Source organism: Triplophysa rosa, linkage group LG22, assembly GCF_024868665.1.
Source record: "Triplophysa rosa linkage group LG22, Trosa_1v2, whole genome shotgun sequence".
Taxonomy (NCBI): Eukaryota; Metazoa; Chordata; class Actinopteri; order Cypriniformes; family Nemacheilidae; genus Triplophysa; species Triplophysa rosa.
The window spans coordinates 13,695,723-13,720,725 of NC_079911.1; the positions used below are offsets into that span (position 1 = coordinate 13,695,723).

At 39.5% G+C, this 25,003-nt stretch overlaps 1 protein-coding gene across 1 annotated transcript in view; it reads left to right on the forward strand.

The window, feature by feature from the left end:
• Positions 1-12,151: 12,151 nt before the first annotated feature.
• The window catches only part of ntm (neurotrimin), a 243,128-nt gene continuing 230,276 nt past the window's right edge, over positions 12,152-25,003 (forward strand). Inside the window, exon 1 of the mRNA XM_057321258.1 lies at positions 12,152-12,391. Within this exon, the coding sequence (XP_057177241.1) occupies positions 12,331-12,391 (61 nt within the window). The 5' untranslated portion in view covers positions 12,152-12,330. The remainder of the gene's footprint in view (positions 12,392-25,003) is intronic.

A 25,003-nucleotide genomic window follows, 5' to 3' on the forward strand; every position in this document is an offset into this window, starting at 1 on the left:
TTATGTAAGATTCATAATAAATACATAAAAACTGAAACCAGAAGTGGTTCTGGACCAGTGTTTACATCGTGCAAAGTGTTCTATAGGTATATGACTGGAGAGCGTGAATTATTGAATTTCCTCAACAGTTTTTTACAATATCATCTCAAATTAAACTATATATCTGTGTATATTTATATGCATGAGACATTATTTCTTTCACAAGTTCTGGATCACAAGACAGGCAAACCATACAAGAAACTAAAAAAGGCAACCAAATGAAAGATAAATGCACATCAATCGCCTATTTTTCATTCTGCATGTGATTCTGACAGGTGGTCGGGTTTGGAAGAGTGTATTAGCGTGTACATACGTGCGCTAGTGTGTACGTCCAGGGCAGGGCTCTGGGCTCGGCTACGCACTAGTGATTTGGCATGTTAGTGAGTGTGTTGGGCCTAATCAGACAGAGGGGCCACGGTAATGGAGAGAATACAAGTGGAATCACAGAAACACGCACAGTGGCAGGGTGACGGTAATACAACTAATTCCTCGTCTGTATCAGCTGGCGCGCAGAACAAAATGGGGTCAAGAAAAGGTGCAGGCAGCTTCAAATGAACAGCTGTTCTCCGCTAACAGCGCTGAGCGGTAAGATGCTGGCGTGCCGAAGCACCGGCTACAGGCCCTCCCTCCCACATCAATGCAAAAGTATGTATGTTTAAATAAGGCCAGGACCTCTGCATATCTCGCCAATTCCATACTTAATCATTTCTGACGCCTGCCCATCACCAGGTATGTGCCTGGAAACACTCAATATAGGCCGACAAATGATATGCAGTCAGACTTGGTAGATTGCTTTTTGTTGCCCATGTTGTTTGTTGGGGAGGGAAGGTTAGATCAGCAATTGCCTATTACGTGGCTCCTCGTAGGCAAATATGGAACCGGTCTGTGCATAGGACAATCTTGAAATAGGGATGTGATATCGACGTCCTAGCAATCATAAGACAGATAGACTTTAATGGAGTAATGAAACTGGGTTTGTGAGATCCAAAAGAACAATGCGGCCCATGGCATGCTACTGTTTTATATCAGTGGTGGCCCTATTCATGAAATCGCCCACTGCACAAATTCGTAGGCCTATATGCTTTGTACTGATATTGCAGTTATGATATGTACAGAGGGCTGAGAAGGATGAAACAATACATTCTTCCATTCCCATGTACCATATTTGTCTCCAAACAGAAGACAAAAAGGTATCTCACATCTAATTTCTCTCACTTGAGCGTGGGTGAGCACAGAGCCCCCTTACATATAATTTGTCAATAGTATATAGATTTTCCATAGCGTACAGCAAACTTGACCCTTTCTGTTGGTAAATCAATTAGATGCAGCGAGCCTTTTAACGCAGACGCGCTCTCAATGCATATCACCAGTACAGCGCCATGCAAATATGATGCAAGAGCGGGATGCATTAAGCCCTCCCCATCGTGCGCAATAATGGATTAAAGTCCGCAGTCGCTCCGCAGTTTGCCAGTCAATGTTCTTTATTTTCAGCATCAACCCAATTTCATCTTCTTCGCCTGCCTTTGGAAGCAGTCGATTTGCCGTCAATTGCCATCTCAGGCAGCGGCATTAATGCGCGCCCACAAAAGGATGACACACCGCATTATCACCTCACTTGCTTTCAAATTAGAGTGGACCGCTGCCTCCGCGCAGCTTGTGACTGGTTAACACTATCAGCTATTTGTTGTGATTGGCCCTAATTCACGGTGTCTAAAGATTTCATCAGGCATTTGATGAGTGAAATAAACCACTGCCCACAGGGAAATTGCTCTGATTAATAGAATTAGACATCGGAGGGGAATCGATACGAGAGAGGCGCTCACATGGGGATGGACCGAGCTGTCCATCATTGCGCCTGGACTGCCCAGTACATGACACTTTCGCATTAACAGGGTCCGTGTGAGAGTTAAAGTTATAGTTCGCCGAAATAAAAGAAAACTCACGTTGTTTACTCACCCTCGTGCCGTCCCGAATGCACATGCGCCTTTTGGAGACGCGCTATTCTGGATATGCGTAAATAAAGTACGTTTGTCTGTTTGTCTTCATCTATAGAAAGGGATGGAGTGTGAGTAAATAAAAAGAAAAGAAACCGGGGATTAGCAGTCGATGCTACAAAAAAGCGTCAATCTGTTGTGGTAGTTAACCATATGGGTCCTGTTGGATGTTGATTACTTCAATGGCCTGTCCCTCTTTCGAGAAAGTACTGCAGAGTACGGAAAGCGATGCTCGTCTATCTGGGTAGCCTATCTTTTGATTAAAGAAGCGGTCCGTTCCGCCTCCCTATACTTTTAAACACTTAAAGTGCACTTAAAGGGACATCACTCCCCAGCGCACCTCTGCCCCGGCCGTACCGCCCCATCACCCCCTTTATGTCCGATTCCGCTCCTTTACATAAGGGCTTCTGTCGGCCGGTGACTTGCTCGAACCGCTCCGTCCATATGATTCAGCCATTACCAGCGGGCTATCAGGAACATCTAGTGTCCTTGTTGAGAGGGGGATAGAAATAAACCCAGGCGCACTCTCTGTGGACGCTCATAATGCCTCTATTCACTCTTTAATTCTCTTCCCATCTGCTTTCCCCAGATGCCTGTTGCCGAGATAGAACAGCTCATAAAAATGTAAATGAATTCTATTAGATGTAAGTGCTTGTTTGTAAATATACGTCTATTTGGCGTCACTGGTGTCAATTAGGTAGCGTGGCGCATTCTTCTGCAGATGTTAAACTGAACTCACGATTTATTCAAATACACGCTGTTTTGTAGACTGGGTTGCAGTCCTTTGGGTGCCGTGACACAATTGATTCTCGGTTTAAATAACAGTTTTCACAGTCCTCGTAAAGTAATAGCCTATAGAAAGAATTATTATTTTGAATAATTTTGAATAATTATGCCATTAAAGTGATTAATCATTATAAATATCTGTATGTTATGAACATCTATCAAACTGTCAAATCAAAGTAAGTGTCGTATCAAATCATACATATTCGAGGAAAACGCGGTTTATATGTGAACTAGCATAACAGATATCAAATGTGTGCCCTCTTGTGGCAGTAAATGGTCGCATATTTAACTTTTCGTTCATTATTTAATAACATTACTTAATAAAGAGTATAATCAAATTTGTATAATAAAGGTCTCTTTCAATTATTTCAGTCTTTTATTTTATATATTCCAGATCTTTATTTTTTTTAATCTGTTTCATATTGCTCATTGACAGCAGCAATTAAATTGACGGGGAACATAAAAAGACTTTTGCCTAAATCAGATATTTCTCTGATGCTTTCTCGAGGTAAAAAAAAGACTTTTGCCTAAATCAGATATTTCTCTGATGCTTTCTCGAGGTAAAAATCCCATTAATTTCACACATGACTCTGCTACACTTTTAGAAGAGTTCAATAACAACAATCATCTACTATGAGGGATTGTTTAAACAAAAATGAAAATTCTGTCATCATTTACTCTTCCTCAGGTTGTTTCAAACCGGTATAAATTTCTTTGATCTGTTGAATACAAAGAAAGATATTTGGAAGAATGTTAGCAATTTTCAGTTCTGGGAAACCATCCACTACCATAGAAAAATATTGAATATGTAACGGATAATCCACAGGTAGCCGTGCATTTAAAGGTTTTAATGCACAACGTGGAGGCCAAGAACCACCAAAGCGCATTAAAATCTTTAATGCACAGCAAGTTGTGGATTATCCGCTTATACCATGGTCATTAGCCAAAATAAAACTGTTATTGAAGTTTACTGTGTATTTTTTGACCAGACACAGGTAAAAATGGCAATTATTTCAGTTAATTTCAAACATTGATCAAACTGACTGGAACTACCTCTGCATTAAATGGTTTTAATGCACACGTTCCAGCCAATCAGAATTGAGTATTCAAACAGACTATGGTATACTTTTTATTCTTTTTATTAGATATTCTGAAGAATTTAGGAAAACAAAACGTTCTGGGGCCCCTTTGACTACCATTTAATTTCTCCCTGTATGGTAGTGTAGTCAATGATGTTCCAGAACTGAAAATTGCTAACAATCTTCCAAATATCTTTTTCTGTGTTGATCAGAACAAATGTATACAGGTTTAAAACAACCTATAATAATGTAAATAATGACAGAAATTTCATTTAGGGGTGAACTGTACCAAGGATTTTTATCTAAAAACAAATCTGTTCCTGTTTTAACTGATAGAGTATAGCATATCAAGCACAAAGGTAAAGGTAAATCTATGATGTTTGTATTAAAATAAAACAATAAGAGAACCCCATTGTCTCTTGAGTCTCAAAGAACAATGTCTGAGCGAAAAATGGCTTATTTATAGGTTTTTCTCCCTTAAGAAGTGATAGAGGGCTCGCAGTTTATTTCAGTTTTCGCACTAGGTACATTGTGTTACATTTTCTGTGAAGAATGTTTGGCTGTAAAAATTTCAAGGTGAATTTTTGAAGACACTGGCCTCTAGTGGTCATGACAGGAAGTTTTTCCAAGCCTCATGTCAATCAAAATTTGATTAAACCTTTACATTCTTAAACGTACAATACAATATAACAAACGTTTTTTCATACATTTCATACATCATTTTTTTCTAGCCTGCAACTTAGAATAATATCAAAGACATGATGCCTTTAATGATCAGACCTGCGTTTCCCAAAAGCATAGTAAGCCTGTTGACCGTAGCTCCATTGCTGACAATAGCAATAAGATCAATTTAAGGTTACAATGTTTTTGGGAAACGCAGCCAAGCCCAGTTCATTAGGTGACTGACCACAGATTATCACATGGACAGCTTCATTAATGCCAATCCATCCTAGACATGCAGGCTCCTGGAAAGACTTCTCACCCCCCAGCTGTCTCTCTTTCTGTATATCCCTCCTTAGAATAAGTCTTTCTAAATCAACCTCTGTCTGTATCTAGACCTCTCACCCACTTCCCTCTAAAATCTAAATGAAGATGCAATATCTCGTGTCCAGTATCTAAAAGACATTGGCTTTTGAGTAGAGGTTGGTAGAATTCGCCATGTCCACTCTGCTAATCTGGAATTAATGGGTAAAATCTGCAAAGAACAGAGTTGTATTGTGGGATACAGCGGCAGGTGCTTTGGAATAGGTTTGGGAAGAAAAGCGACTGAGTTAATCACTACAGATTTGTCCCTCTCACTTTCATCTTTATGAGATCCGGAGCCATACAGTCTAATGGTCTTTACAGCCAACAGAACACACACACACTGGAGATCTAATGAATGAATCTAATGAGCAAGGTAAAAAAAAGACTTTGAGCTGCTTAGTTTTTGGCCTGTGATTATATGAGATTATTAGAGTATGACCCTTTTCCTGCTGTTTTTCTGTTCAGTTAAAATGATACAGTGTGAATATACAGAAATAACTTCACATTGATTTATAAAAGAGCTCCTCTTTGTTCCAGCACAATGATAAATCTTTGACTGGTGCGGTCTGGGAATTAAGATGAGATAAGATTTATTGCCAGCATCCCCGAGGAGAGTCTTTGTATTCATAAAGGAGCCAGATTTGGCGATGTAACATTGTTGAGAAAACATGACACCACTGCCACCTCTCCACTTCTTCTTCCTCTTGTTTTCTCTCCCTCGCGCTCTAAGCAAAGGCACCCCACTGCCTCAGAGAGATGGACTCAGCATGATATCAGTCAAACAAAAACTTTAAGGCCTTCCTTCTGCACACATACGCACACGGCACTTAATAGTCTGACAGGAGTACTGCACACCCTCTGAGTTCTGGGACCTTTTCTGTCGTACCCACTTAGCCCTGTGATTGGTATAGAAAATAATTTAATTACACAGTAAATATCACCCAGACACTTCAGACCATTGTCATTTGATTTATATGAATGAATATAAGTTCCTAGTGTTTTATATACCCTTATTAGTCACCTTTTAGCTTTTATGCGGTTCAAATTATATAGACATGTATGTCGTCTCTCATTTAGTCTCTTAATATGAGGCTACTGTATAAAACATGCATTTGTAATAATTAAATAAGAATGTTTGTTGTGTATATTTTGTATTGTTTTTCTTATTGCATTTGTATATTTGTGTGCATTTTGGGCAACGTTTTAGATCAATCATATGGTGTCACATATCAGGACACTCACTGTCAAAATGGACAAACGTTTTGTTTAACTTTTTTTTTGTAAATGATAATGAATGCATTAATGGTCACATATACAATCGGACACAATTCGATATTGTCCTAGTGATATGGTTGAGCATGGTATAAATATAGCTGATAGCAACGTTCATAGGGCTCAAAATTTAAGAGCTGATAAACTTATTTTCTAGTGCATGTAATGTAGCAATATTTCCAGCAGATGGCGCTAACCTACCATAAAATATATACCAAACGTGTCATATGTACATGTTTATAGACATATGCCATAAATACATAATGTATTTGAAAGTTCTTTTTGTTTATTTGTTTTCCTTCTTCTATATAAATGATTGTCATTATTATCAACATTATAAAACAGTTTTGTTATTTAAAATTTATGAGCCGTCTAAACCAAGCGTCTGATGTCCACATGTACGGGGTTATTTTATAAACGTATGCAACAGATACAGAATATTTATTTGATGGTTCATTTATTGTCTTTCCTCTAATCATTATGAACGACTGTCATTATTATCATGAATAGTAAAATCCAGTTCTCTATGTAAAATGCACTTTTAAGCTAAAATTATTCTTCAAAAATATTAAACAATCATGATGATGTCTACACTGAGCTCATAACTGTCAATGCTGTTCCATTTAACGCTGTAAATCAGATGCACCTGCGTCAATCTATACAGCCAACAGGGGGCAGTCTAGAGTCATATCTAAACACGTTTGTCAAGATTGTTGTCAAACAATCAAAACATTTCTTTCTTTATCACAAAAGTAATCATGAAGAACAAAGCCATAATGTACATCATATTTTCAATATAGAAGAAGGCCTTTATATAGACTTTATTGTTATGCATCAATGTACCAAAAGTCTTGCATCAGTTTCTAAAAGATTTTCCCAACAGCCCCAGTTTCACTCAAAGCTAAAACATTAAAGCATTGCCTCAGCAGGACCAATCAATCAAACCTTCAAAATTCTCACATTTCCCAGCACACAGCTCACATTGACATTGGATAACATCCGCCTCTTAAAGTCATCTAGTTTATTCCGTAAAAAAAAAAACTTTTTAAAACTCAGAATAATAACCCCAGGAGTCACAATGAATTTAAGTGAAACTTTAGAAGCTTATCTGAACTGAACAACTTAATTTACAGCAACTCCTGAGAACTGTAAAGTCAATCGTTTCCTTCTTAGCCCCAGTGTTTGCATAGAAAACCTATTACAGTAAGTCAGATATATGTGGTTAGATTGAATTCCTCTGGCCTTTTGAAATGACTCACTCACACAGGGTAAGATGAATTCTCAAAGCTGACTCTGTTTTGAATATTGATCTTTGTTTTTATCTCTGTTTTGCCTGTAGAAGGTCATTTTGTATTATTAACTGTTGACAGCAAAATATAATCACCTTATATATTTCCGCCTGTACCACCGCATTTTTTTAGTGGCCAATCTCAACCGAAATCCCTCCTCTTCTATTTTCAAGATTTATGTAGACGTTGCTATAAAATATGGACTCTATTATGTCAAATATCAGTGCAAATACTTGTCAGAAGCATTGCCTCATTCATCCTCTTTCTCCGAGGAGAGACATGGAATCATTTACCATGAAAATGATTAATACAGCATAAGAATCCCAAGAGTGCGACCACGGTACCCATCATCTTGTCTATTAACGTTCATCAAAATTCCGAACGCCACCTTGTCATAGCCGAGCCTGCGTGATGGAATAGTACAGGGATCTCTGTGGAGTTCAGTGTACGCCAGACTGTATTAACAGGGATGTTGTGTATAAAACATTCAGGGAAAGTCTGAAAGTGGATTTAGATCAGCTCTTTCTTCCTTTAGAAACTGATTGAAGCCCAAAAAATGTATTTGAACATTCTGGATTCTTCTGCTCTTTCATCTTGCGATTTTCACCTGGAGGCCTTGTAATTCCATTGCAGATACAGAGCTGACACAGAAATAAATAAACTGCGTTCCATTTCAAATTTAGAATTCCCACCACCAATGTGCGTCCCATTTTTGAATCCTCCTTGAAAATTATATTATGCAAAGATATTCATAACCCAAAAGTCACATTTATATATCATTATATAGGGCAAAACGGGAAACCACTCCAGAAGAACCAGAAATGAGATAAGCTCATTGAAATATTTATGCAAAGGAATTTCTTTAATTATTGTGAGAAGGAAGGTACGAATAATATGTGCATATGCACATTAAACATTGGCCCAGGCCTTTGTTTAAACTTGAATTGTTATCCTCTCTGTTTTTCATTTTTTTCTGTGCCTTGAGGGAAAACTACTTTTAATTCCTGACAGCCAGATCCCTTACCTCATTATTCACATGTGTTGAAAAATAATTTTACACAAAAACAGCTGTTTGTTTTGTTAGTGGGATTAGTTTTTGGATTGTGCACGAAACATTTAATACGTTTAATATGGTTTGATGGTATTTGATACACGTACAATTTTTTCGTATAAAAAGAATTGGGTAGAGCAGGATCTGAACTGGCGCTTGCACTGGCATGAGAGACAGGCCATGGCTTCTGTCATCTGTTGCTAGAGCACAGAAATATTGCTAAACTAATATCAAGCTAAACACACATTATGAATATAAAACATTGTCTGTTAACACAAAAATATATCTTAAGAGATTTTCTGTAAATCTTGTACTCGCTTTTAGGGGGCAACATATCAGCTTTAAGGTCCAGTGTATGACATTTAGTTGCATCTAGTGGTGAGTTTACAAATTGCAACCAACGGCTCACTCCACCCCTCCCCCCTTTTGAAGCTATAAGGAGGCTGACACAGAACTAAGATGTCATCACGTTTTTGCTTCTTTTCCGAAGGAGATTTACGAAATGCGCTCTGTATACCAATTTGTCCATTTAGGGCTACTGTAGAACAGCAGCAAACCCTCAGGGCGCTCTGTGATGACCTAAACTGTGATAAAAAATAATAATTAAAAACGTTAAAATATTATTTTCAATAAAAATCGGCCAATTTTCCCTATTAGATATGTATATTTGAATTCCTGGATCTATGCGGACTCTATCCACGTGAGATTGCCAAGTCTCACGAGAGTAATTCTAGATCACGGAGCAGTCGCAGTTCTGCGATGTCAAACGCTGTCTGCGCAGCCTGTGCATGCTGCAAGAAGTTGAACCCATGCTTACGTCGGAGTTGCACATGCGCAAAGGGCCAAGGCTCAAATGTCACGGTTCGCTACTGCTGAAACATGGTGAAATATGGTGAAGTCCATGCAATGGGACCCGTGGTGTATATAGATAGAAATTGCTCATTCTAAGGTGATAAAATCATAACCCTTCATTATGTAAGGTCTTTATACACCTCTAAAGACATAGTTATTATATTGCATGTCTGTCAATAGATCCTACAAGAAATTACACATTGGACCTTTAACCAATGTCTAAAATAGCCTACAGTGTACTGTACCTATAAAATGTCTAAATGCTGTCTGAGGCTTCAGAGGCAGCTCCAAAAATTGTGAAACAGAGCATATAAATCTATACCACCACACCGCTTAGGGTTTCTTTCCTGACAGACAAAATAAAGCCATGGAGCTTATTGATAGAGCTGTTCCACACCTGAGGAGAATCCGCTGACTAATGTGCTTTTCTCTCTCCGGCTAAGGCTGCTGTCCTCAGGTCAGAGGAGGCAGAGCTGATTTAAAGGATCACTGAGCAAGCAGGGTGACTCTATGAGCTTCCAGTGTCCCATTATTGGCCTTTCAAATGGCCTGTCCTTCAAACACTCCCCATCATGAAGTTCCCATCCCAGATTACTGTCCCACAATCTACTTGGTGTTTGCACACTCCCATGGTGCTCCGATGTTATGGTGGGTTCTGTCAAAAGTCACAGGCTCATGTGGACAGCTGAAATTCTCTGAGAGTTCTAACAGTGCCGTTTGCTTGCTGTAGATTAACTTACTCACCCGAACTCTGGTTATATCGAGCCCAGGCTTTTCCCTTGGGTGACGATTCATCGATACTGCCAGTCTGCAGAGCCAGAAGAAACCAATTTATTTGTACTGATACAAGCCCACCAAGAAGCCTCAGATGCGGAGATAAAACAAAAAAGATATTTGGCAAATCCACATATTAAGAAATTAAAATGTTTAGTTTAAATCTGTTATTGCCCAGAGGGTAACGTAAACAAGCGTGTTTTTTTAGGTAGACAAGAAAATAAAATGCAATAAAAATATAGTATACATATACAGGGTTTGAAATTAAGTTTAATATATAGCCTACTATACATAAACAGGGTTTGAAATTAACTTTGTTTACAGAAACAAAGTAGCTAGATTAACAAAGTCACAGATTATATAATATTTAAATATATTTATTGAAAAATCTGTACTTCATATATTATTAAAATATGACAGTCATTCTGTATCTCCATCCCTTCATAGCTTTAGCTAATGCTTCAATGCAAATAAACAGGGGAGCTGTCATTTGTTGCATACTGACGGGTATGTTCAAGCAAATCAGGTATGCGTACATGCTGCGCAATTACGCTGTGTTTCAAAGAATGACTCACGAGCTAAATCTGCGCAGGTTCGGCACCGCGAACTTCTCTTGCAGTGAGGTAACGTGCAGCTTGGTGAGGAATGAGGATACTGTATATTTTGTCTTGGTAGAAGATAACATGGGTTAACGAAAAAATAAAAGGAGAAGGAGAGGCATATCTTCGAATATCATGTGTTGTTTGGGTTGGTAAATGATAGTTTGTGAATGAAATTCTTTGTCAAACAACAGGTCTGTTGTTAAGTGTAATGAGTATGTTTTGTGTATAACAATTTTCATTCACTCCTCTTGCCTCAAAGGGCCATGTAACACAGCTTTGATTATTTTGATACTGACTTGTTGAAGCTTGTTATCAAGGTAGCGGGCAGTGTATTTGTGTCAGAGACTGTTGATGAATATAATCATCATCTTCATGCCCTGGATTGACGTAATCAGTTAAACTAAGCAAGATTGTCCAATAATCAATTTTCCCCACACTTCATTTTCTGCCAAATGCTGTCGTTTCGACTGGGATTTGCTGGAGAGTTTTCATATTTTTTTCTTTTAAGTGACGTGTGTGTTTTAGTGACATTGGAGATGACAAAAAGTTTCACTCCACTGAGCCAGCTAATGATTTTCACATTCAAAGACAACTTTAACATTTTAAAGTCAAGTGCCGACGCCTTCAAGAAGGGACAAGGAACTCTGGAAAGCCAACATTGCACAATTAATTCTCAGTCAAGAACAGATGCAGTTTTTTCCAATAAAATTGGGTGATTTCAAAATATTTGTTTATATATATATATATTTGCTGAAGTAGTGCTCCACTCTAAACAAACATTTGTGCATATCTAATGCGGATGCTGGCCTTTGCAGAGTGTTTTGCTAACAAACAGAAGAGCTTGTCTTTTTTTAGATTGTATGGCCGTTGGAAGCAGGCCAACATTTGTTTAAGTAATTCACTAATCACTAACCAGCAGGAAATGTCGTCATGTTTCTAAAAGTCAAGTGATTTGTATGCACGTGTCACAAATGCTTCTATTCAAACAAAGCCATTTACAGCGCGTGCATGCATTTTATTTGCACGTGTGTTCATTCTGGGACTTGAACCCACTACTTTTGTACTGCTAATAAGTCTTTACATAATTAAATACCAATTTTGAGACAGCAGAGTCGGTTAATTAATTCTATTGGAGTTTGCAGGAGAGTTAAAAAACAAACAACCACATTTTAACTCAACAATGGGATTATTAAATGGCTAAATGAGATTTACGCACAGCCCTAGGCTATGCAACAAATACATGATTAGGAAAAACAATTCAAGCGTTGCATTTCAAATAAACGATCACATTTCCCGAGCAAATGAAAACAGCAGGTTCATAAACGCCATGGTGTTTGTAGTCTTCTGAAAGCCTATCCAAGCAGATCCGCGCAAAGCAGCACCAATACCTCTCCGAAGGAGGGACTTCACAGCGCCTGCGTGGGTGAGCGAGTGCCCACTTCGCAGTTACTTAGAGCCTGGGACTACACTTGACTTATTCCTCCGGATTTTCAAATAGCTGCTGGCAAAAAACAATAAAATCACGTCATTTTCAAGCGGACCCGACTCGACTCGACTCCATTCGCCATGAAGAATCCAGTGTTCTGGGTCGTCCTGACCGGAATAGGCATCGCTTTGATTCAACAAGGTAAGATGATATTTGGAAAGTCGTTGCATGTTTTGTTGTGATTCCGATGTCAGAAAGTATAAAGCATTATTTTGTGTTGCGCGTCAGTGATGCCACTGATGCGCTGTGAAGGTTGCGGGGTCTCGTGTTTGGCTTACACGCGCGCAAACAAGCTCGGATCAGGGTAGAGAGACAAGTGCAACTCTGTGTAATTCGACTTCAGTCTGTCGTGATGGGTTGTGGGTGTACATAATATAGGCTACGGGTTTAAGGTTTGACTTGATTCGCGTTGGAAAGTTTTGTGAAAAGCGCACTTGAGATGCTTGTGTGCGTTTGGAGGACGCGCGTCTTCGTTTTGTTGCACTGCGTGACTGCGCAACAGTGTAACGAGTTTAGATCTTAATTTGTGATCAACCGGCGCATGCAAAGATGCACTCACCGACTGAGTTAAGAAGGGTTAATCTGCCGAGACATTAAATCGCTTGCTTAACATATGCCCTGACATCTAGTTGTCACGTACCTCCCTTGTATATAGAGCAAGATCAGAATTGTTATTGAAATATAGTTAATCCCATTTAGAGTTTGAGAGAAACATCTTTACTCTTTAAGTGCATGATTTAATAAAAAAGAGCCTTAACGAAAATTAACTATGGTTTTACCATAGTAACCCACAGTTTAACCATGGCACTGCTAACCACAAAATTTGCCAGTCTCACTGTAGTTTAGCCATTTATTTGTAATAAAATTGTGTACAAATTGTATTGTAATTAGTCTTCCAAAAAACATGGTTAAAATACTTTTACTATAATAAAACAATGTTTGGTTTTTATAAGGGTTGACATATGGACACGGTAGTTTTACGTACCTCCTTTGTTTCTGCTTTGGTATTAAAACATTCGGTATAATCCTGTTGTTAAATAAAGACTCTTGATGTGCTTGGTGCATGATTTAATAAAAACATATTTAGCTCATATTTGTTTTAATGTGGGGTTTTGCTAATGTCCATAATCTGGTGAGCTAGTGGATGTTGTTCTTGTTGGGATCTTTTTTTTCTAAACAGAAGTGGTGACTTTGGGTTCAAATGAATATTACAATGTGCCAAGTACTCCATTCAGCCTGTTTCTAAGTGCTCTCTCAAGTGTTCGGAATAGAATACAAAGTACTTTGTATCAGACAGTCACATGTTCTTCGCAAAACATGAAATTTTATACATACTTGTCTTATTAGTTCCAACTTGCCACACTAGTATCTCTCACCAGTGCAGATCTTATTTGTTGTTGGGGGTTAAGAGACTTTTACCCCCTTTGGGACGGAGCGAGGGCAAGAGAAGGTTGCTGCCAAGGAAGTTAGATACCCCTGCAGTGCTCAAGCCAACATCCCTCAGGTCTGACTGTCCGTTGAACCCCTCCTGTCACTTTTCTAATGCTTTCTCAGCCCAGGCAGGAATTATATGTCATTAAATTGAAATTTGGTGTCACAGCTGTGGTCCAGCTTCATAGTGAGAGAATAGAGTACAGTGATTTAAAAGAGAGTGAACTTGCCTTGAACTATTCTTCAGGATCATCGCTCGAGAAGAATTCGAATCATAAAGTTTAATCAGCGGTTGACACAGCAATGCATAAGGAGCAGACATCATTACAGTAAAAATAGACTGTACCATAGTCGTAATTTTCAAGATACATGAGGACAATGTGGTCGACCGTTCTGTTTTACAAGTGCTCTCTGGCACAGACCGTAGGGTCATTATTACTCTGTAATCCCCGCGCTCAATGTTAAATCTTTAGTTTGAAGGTGCCCTTTATTAAGGGATCAAAGGCAGCCTCATCTTTCCAAAGTGACACGGTCCTGTTGAGTCTCAGCGTGGTGTGTTATTACGCAAATTAAACACATTAGCCACTGATGATGGCAGAGACTAAGTGATGCTGATTTCAGCCCAGATGTGAAATTACCTCTTTGCTAATTTGATCAAAAGGACGGGAGAGCTCATGCGTTTCCTCGAGTGTTAAGGTGTTAGCGAGTGTCGCCATTATACTGACGTAGCCTTTAGGACCGCAATTACTAATTTCTTGCGTCTGAAATGTCTAAAAATAATGGTGCTGCTCAAATCTGTTGTAGGATACCAATAGAAGGTGTAACTTCTGTACATGTTATTTATGGGAAATTGGAAAATAATATCAGGATAGTTTACTGGAGTATAAACCCATTTTAAAGCTCCAGTGTGTGACATTTAGTGACATCTAGTGGTGAGGTTGCGAATTGCAACCAACGGCTCACTCCACCCATCCCTTTCAAAGCACTACGGTAGCTGACACAGGTATAAGATGTCGTCAAGTTTTTGCTTCTTTGCCGAAGGAGACATGTTTAAGGCTCATGTAGAAACAACATGGTGAATTCCATGCAAGGGGACCTGCAGTGTATGTAGAAAGAAATAGATAATTCTAAGGTAATAAAAACGTATACTTCATTATGTAAGGTCTTTATACACATCTGAAGACATAGTTATGTAAATTATCTTGCATTTCTGTCAGTAGATCCTCCAAAAAATTACACCCTGGACATATAAAATTTTCAAAGGACACAAGAACATTAAAATCACACAATAAAATTTACAGAGAACACAATCACAGAAAAAGTATCAAGGTGGGTCCATATGAACCATGCATTATGTTGTAAGTATTCTGAGGCCCTTGATAGTTTTTTTTGTTATGAATAGAACATATTGATAGATATAGAAAATATGTGCTTTAGCTCTTCCTGGATGGTTCATGAGAGAGGAAGTGATTGATCCAGTTCACAGAATCAGTCTAATGATTTGTTCGTGAATCAGACTGATTTGTCAAACTTTCTGACTCAATGATTCAGTCACAGTGGTTCTTGAGTTGACAAGTTACTGGTGATGATTATCAGTGAATAACGACTTACGTTTGGTTAAGTTTCAGAAGAAACCATTGGCAAGCTTTTTCTGTTAAAGTAGGTCCCTTTCGATACGGTTCACTTCGCATTGCGTTTAGCAAAACGCTACGGGAAAACTCCTGTTTTATCCGATACTGAAGCCTATTGGTTAACCTCTGTGAAAATCACAGACCAATGGCGTTTGGGCCCGTCATTCAGGGACGTATTAACGCACTGGCCTACTGGGCACATGCCCAGGGCACTAGACCAGCACTAGACCTAGCCCTGGCAAATTTAATGTTTACTTTTTAAATTTCTTTTTTCTCAATAAAATAGAGCTGAATGCTGTGGAATAAAGGAATTATTTTTGCAGTTGTGAAGTATTAACCGTAAATAAATAATCCTAATGCATTGCCGTGCTGTTGAGAGGGACATTTAGAGGCGAGTAATAAAACACTGTGTAATTTAAGCGTGCAGAAGTCACGTGTAGAAGACAGTAGAAGGCAAAATAACAAAATGAGTTTAAAGTTTAACCACAGAAATGTGTCAAAGACATCTCAGTTCACTGTCTTTAATGGCCATTGAATGTGAGACAGCTGGATTTGGATTACATTGTGGAAGAGTTTTCTGCGAGGAAATCACGAAAGATACCTCTCAACTAAGTTAAAACTAACTTTTTTATTAAGATAACGTTAAATGCTTTTGTGATTGATATTGCTTAATTTGTAATGCATGGACTGTTAAATGCTCGTCGTCTTAATGCAGAAATGTAAATTAGGCAAGGAATAAGCCTATTTCCATGTAAAATGAGTTGGAGAGGTCGGAAGCTTTTCTTATGCGTTGAGTACTGCGAAATATGAATAACCAATTTGTGTTGTTTTTTGTGCATTTTACACGGAAGATGTATTTCTATTCTGCTGAACTACTTTATATTGTTTTTCTATGTAAACACGCTCTAGACGGATGTGTTTAACTGTTATACCCGCATCTCGAGCCGTTTGCAGTGTCTCTCACATAAGCGCCATGGTTTTAATACGCTGTGTCAAGTTGAAATAATTTCAATTTTTACACAGCGCATCAATGTCAGTTCTACAGCAGTGGACCAATCAGAAGACCTTGAAGGCGGGACAAGTGTCGTAAGCTTTTGTTTACAATAGCAAGTTGGCATATGGCAGTTTTCTGTTATTAAAAGAGTGCCACGAGACCCTCTTGTGCTTTTTCAAACCATTCCAGAGCGCTGTGTCATGCATTTTTAGACGCAAAGATGCATTCTGTGCGAACCGCTCCTAAGTCCTGTGTATTAGGACATACATGCAACCCTGTTCTCGTAAAATATGTGATGCCAGGGGGCCTTTGAAACGTCCGTGCCCAGGGCACATCAAAGTCATAATATGTCCCTGCCGCCATTTTGGGCGGCACCGCTCGCCTCTATAAGTACTCTATTCAGTACCATTTTCTCCTTCACCGCGATCATCTCGCTGCTCAGAAGAAGAAGCCTTCACTCTCTGTAGCAACGAGCCCTGCAGCGGAAACTACTTTCCCGAGCGCTTCCCCTACGGCTATCTGAATAGCAAATTTCTCTAAAAGAGCACAAGCATGTTGTTTCAAATGGTGCTTAGGCACTGCGGCTCTTGCCGAGCCTCTCTGCCCACTGAAGATCTCCATTCTGAGTGCGTCTCCTGCCTGGGACGGACCCCCGCCGAGACCGCTCGCAGGATCAAGCTGCACTGACTGCGAGCGCCTTTCCCTCGCCGTGCTTCGCACCCCGATTGCCTTCTTCAGCGGTCCTGCCCCCTGTGCTCCCCCACCTGTCCCTCTCCAGCAGAGACGGAGAAAGCATCGGACCCACGAGCCAGAATGCGAGCGTGCAGACGAGCCCACGCCCTCTCCACCACAACGCAGCGATCCTGAATGCCTCACCTACGAGGACCTACGGCTCTCCTCCAGTGCCAGCGGCATGGTCTCATTCAGCGGTACAGACGAGCTGGATAAGGTTTTGTCCCCCACCTCGGAGTGCGACGATTGGGCCGCTTTGGACGAAGAAGCTGCCCCGCCAGTGGAGGAATCCAGCGACGCCCGTCCTCATTCTGACTCTAAGCTCGTCAGAGTCCTGTCCAAAGTGGTTGCAGAGCTCAGCATCGACTGGTCGTCTCCGATCGAGCCGGAACACAGCTGCCTGGACGAGTGGTTCCTGGAGCCGGGGTGTCTTCTGCAGCCGGGGTGTCTTCAGCAGCCTCCCCGCCAGAGAGCCGCTCCCTTCTTCCCAGAGGTTCAGCAAGAGTTCACTAGATCGTGGCGCGCCCCCCACTCTGCCCGCTTCCACAGCTCTTTCACCCACACGCTCTCCTCAATTGACGGCGCTGATGACAAAGGCTATACGAAGCTCCCAACTCTAGAGGAGTGCGTAGCTGCCCACCTCTGCCAATCTTCAGCCAGCGGTTGGAAAGCAAGACCCAGCCACCCGCAAACACAATTCACTTTTGGCACCAGACTCGCTGACAGACTTCACTTTTGTCACTCTATCCCTGGCATTTTGGAATGGATCATAAACGTGATAAAAACGGCTACTCTCTTCAGTTCGTTCGCAGGGCTCCCTGGTTCAGGGGCATATTACACTCGTCGATCTCCAATGATGGTACACACATCCTCAGAGCCGAAGTACAAGCCCTGCTAGAGAAAGGCGCTGTGGAAAAAGTTCCCACGGCTCACAGCGAGTCAGGGTTTTACAACCATTCAAAATGCTCACTGCCAAATGGATTATGGCCCAAATTCGCCTGGGGGATTGGTTTATATGGGTGGATCGGTTTATATGGGTGGATCTGAAAGATGCTTATTTTCACATCCCGATAGCTCCACGCCACAGATCGCTCTTGAGATTCGGGTTTGAGGGGATGGCTTACCAATACATGATCCTTCCCTTCGGGTTTTCTCTCGCCCCGTGTACATTTACCAAATGTGCAGATGCGGCGCTTGCCCCCCTGACACAGGTGGGCATCCGCATTCTGAATTATCTCGATGACTGGCTTATTCTAGCCCAGTCAGAACAGGAGATATGCACAACAGGTCCACTGTCCTCGGGCATTTGGAGAAATTGGGGTTCAAAATCAACTTTGGCAAGAGTTTGTTAACCCCCACTCAACTAATTGCATTTTTGGGCATGACATTCGACTCCACGCGGGTTCGAGCCTGGCTAACGCTGGAACGTGCCTCGGTAGTCAAGCGCTCTGCGGCATCATTCAGTCGTGCGTCACTTTGAGCATCAGCTGTCCTGACTTCCATGCTCGAGGCGGGCCGCTGAAACCAAAATTTCAGCGGCCGCATGTGGAGCAGACCCAGCGGAATGAGTGGGGATGCCGCATCCATGAGACCTAGCATTCTCTGAAACTTCTTGAGCGGGTCGTAAGAACCTACTCTGAATCAACTCTTATGAAAGTTTCAGTTCCCATTTTTTGTCATTGCATAGGGGTGACCAGAATAAACACTACTACTATGTTGTTCCGCTTTAGAAACATAGACATACTTTGCAATGCAATGAGGGCAAAGAGTAAAAAATGACAGAATTTTTATTTTTCTGGGAAGTGATCCTGTCATCTGAACTAGTACAAAAAACGTGGATGAATAATGCAAACTGGAATGTCCCCATGTCACATCTGTAGGTTTTCATGTGGCCCCAGCACTGTGGCAATGTCGTGGGAAGATTCTGTCAAACACTGCGCTCATTCACAAAAACTGTGGCAATATCAAGTTCAATATCGTATCCAGTGGGTGATTTTGCGAAGCATGAATGAGCCAGAAATTTAGATTAAGAGTTTGCGCAGTGAACATCCATAGAGGGGGCTATTCTTGGGTTGTCATGTCAAAAGAATGCCGCCTTCATATAAGCTGGCAGAGCTATACAACTGTCTCTGTGTAACCAGCATGTCGAACAATATGCCATTGAAAAACTTTTCAATGTATTTCAATGACATTTCAAATATTCATTCAAGAGATTGCTCAAAGCGCAGAGAACGTCAGATCCTCTGACAATTTGCAGTGAACCGCACTTACTATTTTTGTGCCGTTCGCACATTGTCGAGAAGGGCGTGTTTGGGGTTTGAATTCTTGTGACATTAATAGCTTTTTCTTTTCATGTTTCTGGAAGGTTAACTCTGTTAGAGGTCCCATAGTTCTCCAGCTAATAATAAGATAGGCCGATGCCGTGTTACTCTGGAAACGCATTTAAAATGGCATTCGCCTAGAACATATATGCTTCCTTCTCAAGCATTAATGAACCTGTCAAACTCCTCTCTGCTCTGCTCGCTGAGATAGAAGGAAGCAAAAATCTCTGACATTGATCACACAGACTACACCTCTGTCTTATTAGCATGAGATAAATGTATGACTTCACAGGCGGAGGTTATGAGTGACTTGATTGAAACCTGAAAAATCATACGTCTCGGATCTCTACCTATTTTACCAAATCTCTGCCTATTCGGTCTAATCTACCGCTAAATTCTACAACTGTGCAGCCATCTTATATATATATTTTGTAGTTAATGATTCATCTTGTGCAAACAAATGTCAGAGGTTAATTGTAGTTTGTTTTACAACATTGTACACCATACCCCCAAGCTTTTAAGATGAATATTAGTGTATTCGCAATATTCTTTCTGCACTGTACAGAGGAAACCATAAACTTTCCTTTTTTCAGTTTAATCATTTTATTTTTTCCCTGAGGGCCAGCTATTATGTTAGCCAAGGCTTTGTGCGCTAGACACAGTCTATTTACAATTTCACAACCATTCTTTCTCTGACCCTCAGAATGAATATTGCCTTCTATGCATCCTCTTTTTAGATATGAAAAGACCAGCAGTGCTTCCTTATTACGGGATTTTGGTTTGCTGTATCGTCCAATAGCTTCTAATTGCTTCATCCAATCCCAGCCTCGTTGCATTACATTGTGAGTGTGACTGGGTGATATATCACACATTTACTAAATATTTATGATATTTACTATATATTTCTGAAATTTTATTGTGGATATTAAAAAGGTTTTGAAGTTTGTGACTATTTGAATGTGTTTTTTGGCTGTTAAAGCAATAATTGTCCCAAAAATGTAAATTTTCTCTAAATATATATTAAATAAATATATTCTAAATATTCTGCCTTATTTTTACCCCAGATATATTTTACTTGATGTATCATTTTATGTTCCTATATACTGTAGATGGTTTCTTCGGACACACGCAGTTGGCTCAAAGATAACTTCCGGTCTGTGTTTGGTTATAATATAAAAAATATTTTATGTTTAATTCATATTAATATTAATTGATATTGATTTTTATTGTATATTTATTGTATTAAATTACATTAAAACTACTTGACAGTTATTGATTGCTTTGCAGAGGGCTACCGGAATTTAAAGCAACAGTTCACCCAAAAATAAAAATTCTGTCATAATTTACTCACCATGGAATTGTTCCAAATCTGTATAAATGTCTTTGTTCTGATGAACACAGAGAAAGATATTTGGAAGAATGCTTTTAACCAAACAGTTCTTGGTCACCATTGTCTACCATAGTATGAAAAATTTCTTTGTTCTGTTCAACACAAAATATATTTTGAAGAACAAAGGAAAGCAAACAGTTATGGGGCACTTTTGACTACCATTGTAATTTTTCCTGCAACTTGAAGGTGAGTATTGAAGACAGAATTTTCATTTTTGGGTGGACTGTTTCTTTAAGTTTGGGCCACATAACGTTTATGTTGTTGCCGCTAGGGCTGGGCGATATATCGTGCGATTCTTATGCTCTCAGTTTCTCAATGAATGAGACACCTAAGGAGTGTCATTAGACCAGTATGTTTTCAAAATCAAACACAATTATTTCAAATGGTCAAAAAAAGTAAGGATAAGTGTCATCTATTTCGTTTTCATATTATGACCCCTTTAAATCTTAGACATCTATCTAACCACAATGCCAACGTTCTTCACTATGTTGAAGATCAGTGCTGAGCGTTGTTCATCATCTAACAGATGGTGGATAGTGTGATTGAGCAACACATGTTCGGTCTCTAATCCTTCTGTTTTTGATCTTTATGTGGCCTCTGAGAAGAGAGGAGGTAGAGTAAAGCGTGGACATTTCAATTAGAGCTATCAGGGATTGAGCCGTTACCCTGCACAAACTCTGATTAAAAAAGCTCTGCTAATCTATCAGAGTGCTGCTACTCGGCTTTTAAGATATAATGGACGTTATTTGTCAATATACAGAAGTCGGAATATATTGGATTAGCCAAGTCCTCCTTTTTCACTTTAAGGCAAAATGCCATTCTGGTAGTGTTATGAATCCAGCCAAGTATTTTTATTGTTGTAAGTAGAGTTTGACATCTATCTGAAGGTTGGATTTAGACTTTAAGTGCTCAGTGAATGCATTGGCATAATGTTTAGGTTGTATGATGTGCTTTGTGCAAAATGCTCTGTTAAGTGGAATAAAACACTCAACGTGCATTTAAAAAAAGAAATTACAGTCGAGTCAGCATTTATTGGCTTTCCGCCGGGACTCTCTTTGCTCGCTGAATTTCATGGAGGCTTATGGAGAGCTTGTCATAATTAATGTTAAATGCTTGAGTGGAAATCTTAATGGCCTTTTTAGGTCATTGTTGAAATGATTTTTTTCTCATTAATCGTAGACTCTTGGTTATCTCTTCTTGCCTGACTTATTGCTTGACACAAAGCAGTTTTGTTGGGCCATTTTTCATGGATATCTTTACATCAGAATCAATATAGTTTTAAAATTTATATAGCACACCCTGTAACATTAGAGGTATAGTTCACAGAAAATGAAAATTGTCATAATTTACTTACCATCTTGTCATTTTAAACTTGTATGACTAACTTTCTTCTGCAGAACACAAAAGAAGACATTTTGAAAAAAGTTGGTAACCGAACAACGGTGGTACCCATTCACTTCTATTGTATGGATGGACACAAAACCAGTGCAAGTCAATGGGTACCTCCGTTATTCGGTTACCAACATTTTTCAAAACATCTTCTTTTGTGTTCTGCTGAAGAAAGAAAAGCATAGATTTGAAATAACAAGATTGTGAGTAAATGATGACAGAGTTTCCATTTTTGGAATTATTGATTCAGCATATGACTAGACAGAGATTTGTTTGGTTGTTTTATAAATTACTATGCTAAAATCCCTGGTTGATATGCTTGTGTTTCTGTCGAATTTGCTATTAGCAATGGAAATAAGCAATTTCCACAGGCTATCAAATTACAATAACCTCTTTGGCAAGCTTTGGAAATATTCGTTCCCTTGAGAAGTCTTGTTGTAAGTGGACCCAGTGACGCTCAAAGTCATGCCAGAAATTATAGGCTTCATCTTATGGAAATCAATGATGTCAGCTCTCATGTCACGTGCGTCATGCAAGATTTGAGACCTAAGGCTCATAAATATAAATATTTTATTATGTCGTAATTTATTTTTGCCTTTTTAATAACCTCATATTAAGTTAGACCTGATAATAGCTCATCTCATTAAAATTTGACACTTCATCAAGCAATGTTTGCAATCGCTCATTTGCATGTCTCGGCTGAATAAGACGTAGGGTTGCATATTTATCAAGATGCCTTAATAAGGATATAACTTTTTAAGAGCTCAAGTGCTTGATTTTATGAGCATTCGTTTTCTTTTATGTTGTTTTAGTACCTTTCTCGACTTTTCCTCTACCGTCTTTCGGGTCTATCATTCCATTCATTAATACTACAATGAAAGAAGTTTCTCACTTAGTTGTGCTTTCACTTAGTTAATTTCCTTCTGTCTTTCTATCTGGATTGCAGTGCTCACCTTTGAACCACTTTGAATGACTTTGGCAAGTGAACGAACAGAACGTGTGCTCCTTTTCAAACTCACTGACTAATAATCTGCAGGTCAGCCACTAAATTATAAAACTGAAATGCTAATACAGGCGAATGTAGTCTCGGAAATTCAATAATTCATCTGATATAGGGTAAGGTAGGGTGTTATGTAAGGATTGCTCAAGGGTGTGTCAGTTACAGCTGTAATATTATAATACTAGCAGTCAGAGAGCTTATATCCCGTTGCCTTGATTTTATATTCAATCCGCAGTGCATACAGAGATTGAAGATGTTATTTTGTTTCAAAATGTTTTATGTACAGCTGGAATGTCACAGAATTCTTGGCCAAAGCCGACTTTGAATTCTCAATCTGCAGTTTCCTGCGTACATTCTTATTGTAGATCTCAACTAGGTACAGTACATCACTGCCATGAGCGTAACATTGGTTTTCTGTTGATTTCATGCTTTTTTTCCCTTCTATACCGCCATGCTTGCACACACGTTGCTTTTCTTGGAGGCAACGTTTCAAAGACGTCCGACTTTTGTGGGAGAGACGCCTCTAAAGATGATTGCTGTATATTACACGTGCTTGATAAATCATGTGTTAAGACATGAGAGAGGAGCTCATATTGGTAATGCTCCAAGACGCAGGAAGATGCATTTCTAGCTCACAAGCTCCTGTATTGCTTGTACAATATCTTGATGTAACTAGAGGAGCGCAATATATATCAAGATTTGGTTGAGTGCCTCATTTTTGTTGCGTTTTCTCTCGGCGGTGTTTATTCTGTACACTGTTATTGCAAATAGGCTTAAGAAACTGCAAGCTCAGCCTGCAGTTCTATTAGGAATGATGAAGATGTTGCTCGGGAGAGGTTTCGGTCACTCGGCTGTATAGCGTGACTGCGGATCAGTGCTCATTGGTCTATACAAGGGTTTCCACGAAAGAGAAGCCATCATTGTGACATTAGGATTCTCACACCACACAGCAAGAAGACACTTAGATTAAAGTACAATCTAAATCCCGACAGCAGTTTTGGAATAATTCACTTCATGGCTTGAGTATTCTCTGTTGAGTTTAAAAATAGCCCACTCATTTTATTTTCCCCCCAGAGGGTGAGATTCTTAGATTCCAGTTTCATCATTTCTTGTCTTTGTGCTTTGTAACTGGATAGTGTAAATAGCTGCATAATGCATTTATTTGTATGCAGAGGTGTTATGAAGGATTTCATTGCTGGTTTTTCAGTATACTTCAGTGCTCAGAAATTGTTTTTCCAGTAGGTTTGTGCGCTCAAATTAAAATACAGATTAAGGAGAGGCTCTCTACAGTAAACTGTCCTCCTTGTTTATGTTGGCTTTAGCCCTGAGACGGATGCATAAATATTATGGTGATGCCAATCTATACAGATTGATTTTTTTGGGGGGTAGTGCAGGCCCCAGGGAGGCAAAAGTTATTCATTTGAATGGACATTTGGGGAAAGCCACATTTAAATGCATGACTCTCAGGCCATTTTATGGGAAATGAAATGGATTTTTCAGCAAAATTTTTATTTGGTCATATTGAGGTTCTGCTTAAATGTGTTGTGCAAATAAATCGAAAGGGACATGATTTCCCACTCTGTGTGCGTTTTTACATCACGCTATTTTTACTTGTCACGACACACTATTTTTAATTTTCACGACACACTATTTTTAATTTTCACGACCAGTGTTTCTGTACAAAGTTCCAATTGATTTTCAAAATGCAAAGCATCCTAGTAAATTGTGTTTGCTCAAATCAGCGTGGATATATTAAGAAATGCGACAATGTTTGGGTAGTAAAGGGATTTGGAGGGGAGGCGAGGTTACGGCAAAAAGAGGCATTCGCTACACTCACATGAGCACTCTGACACGCAGATGCAAAG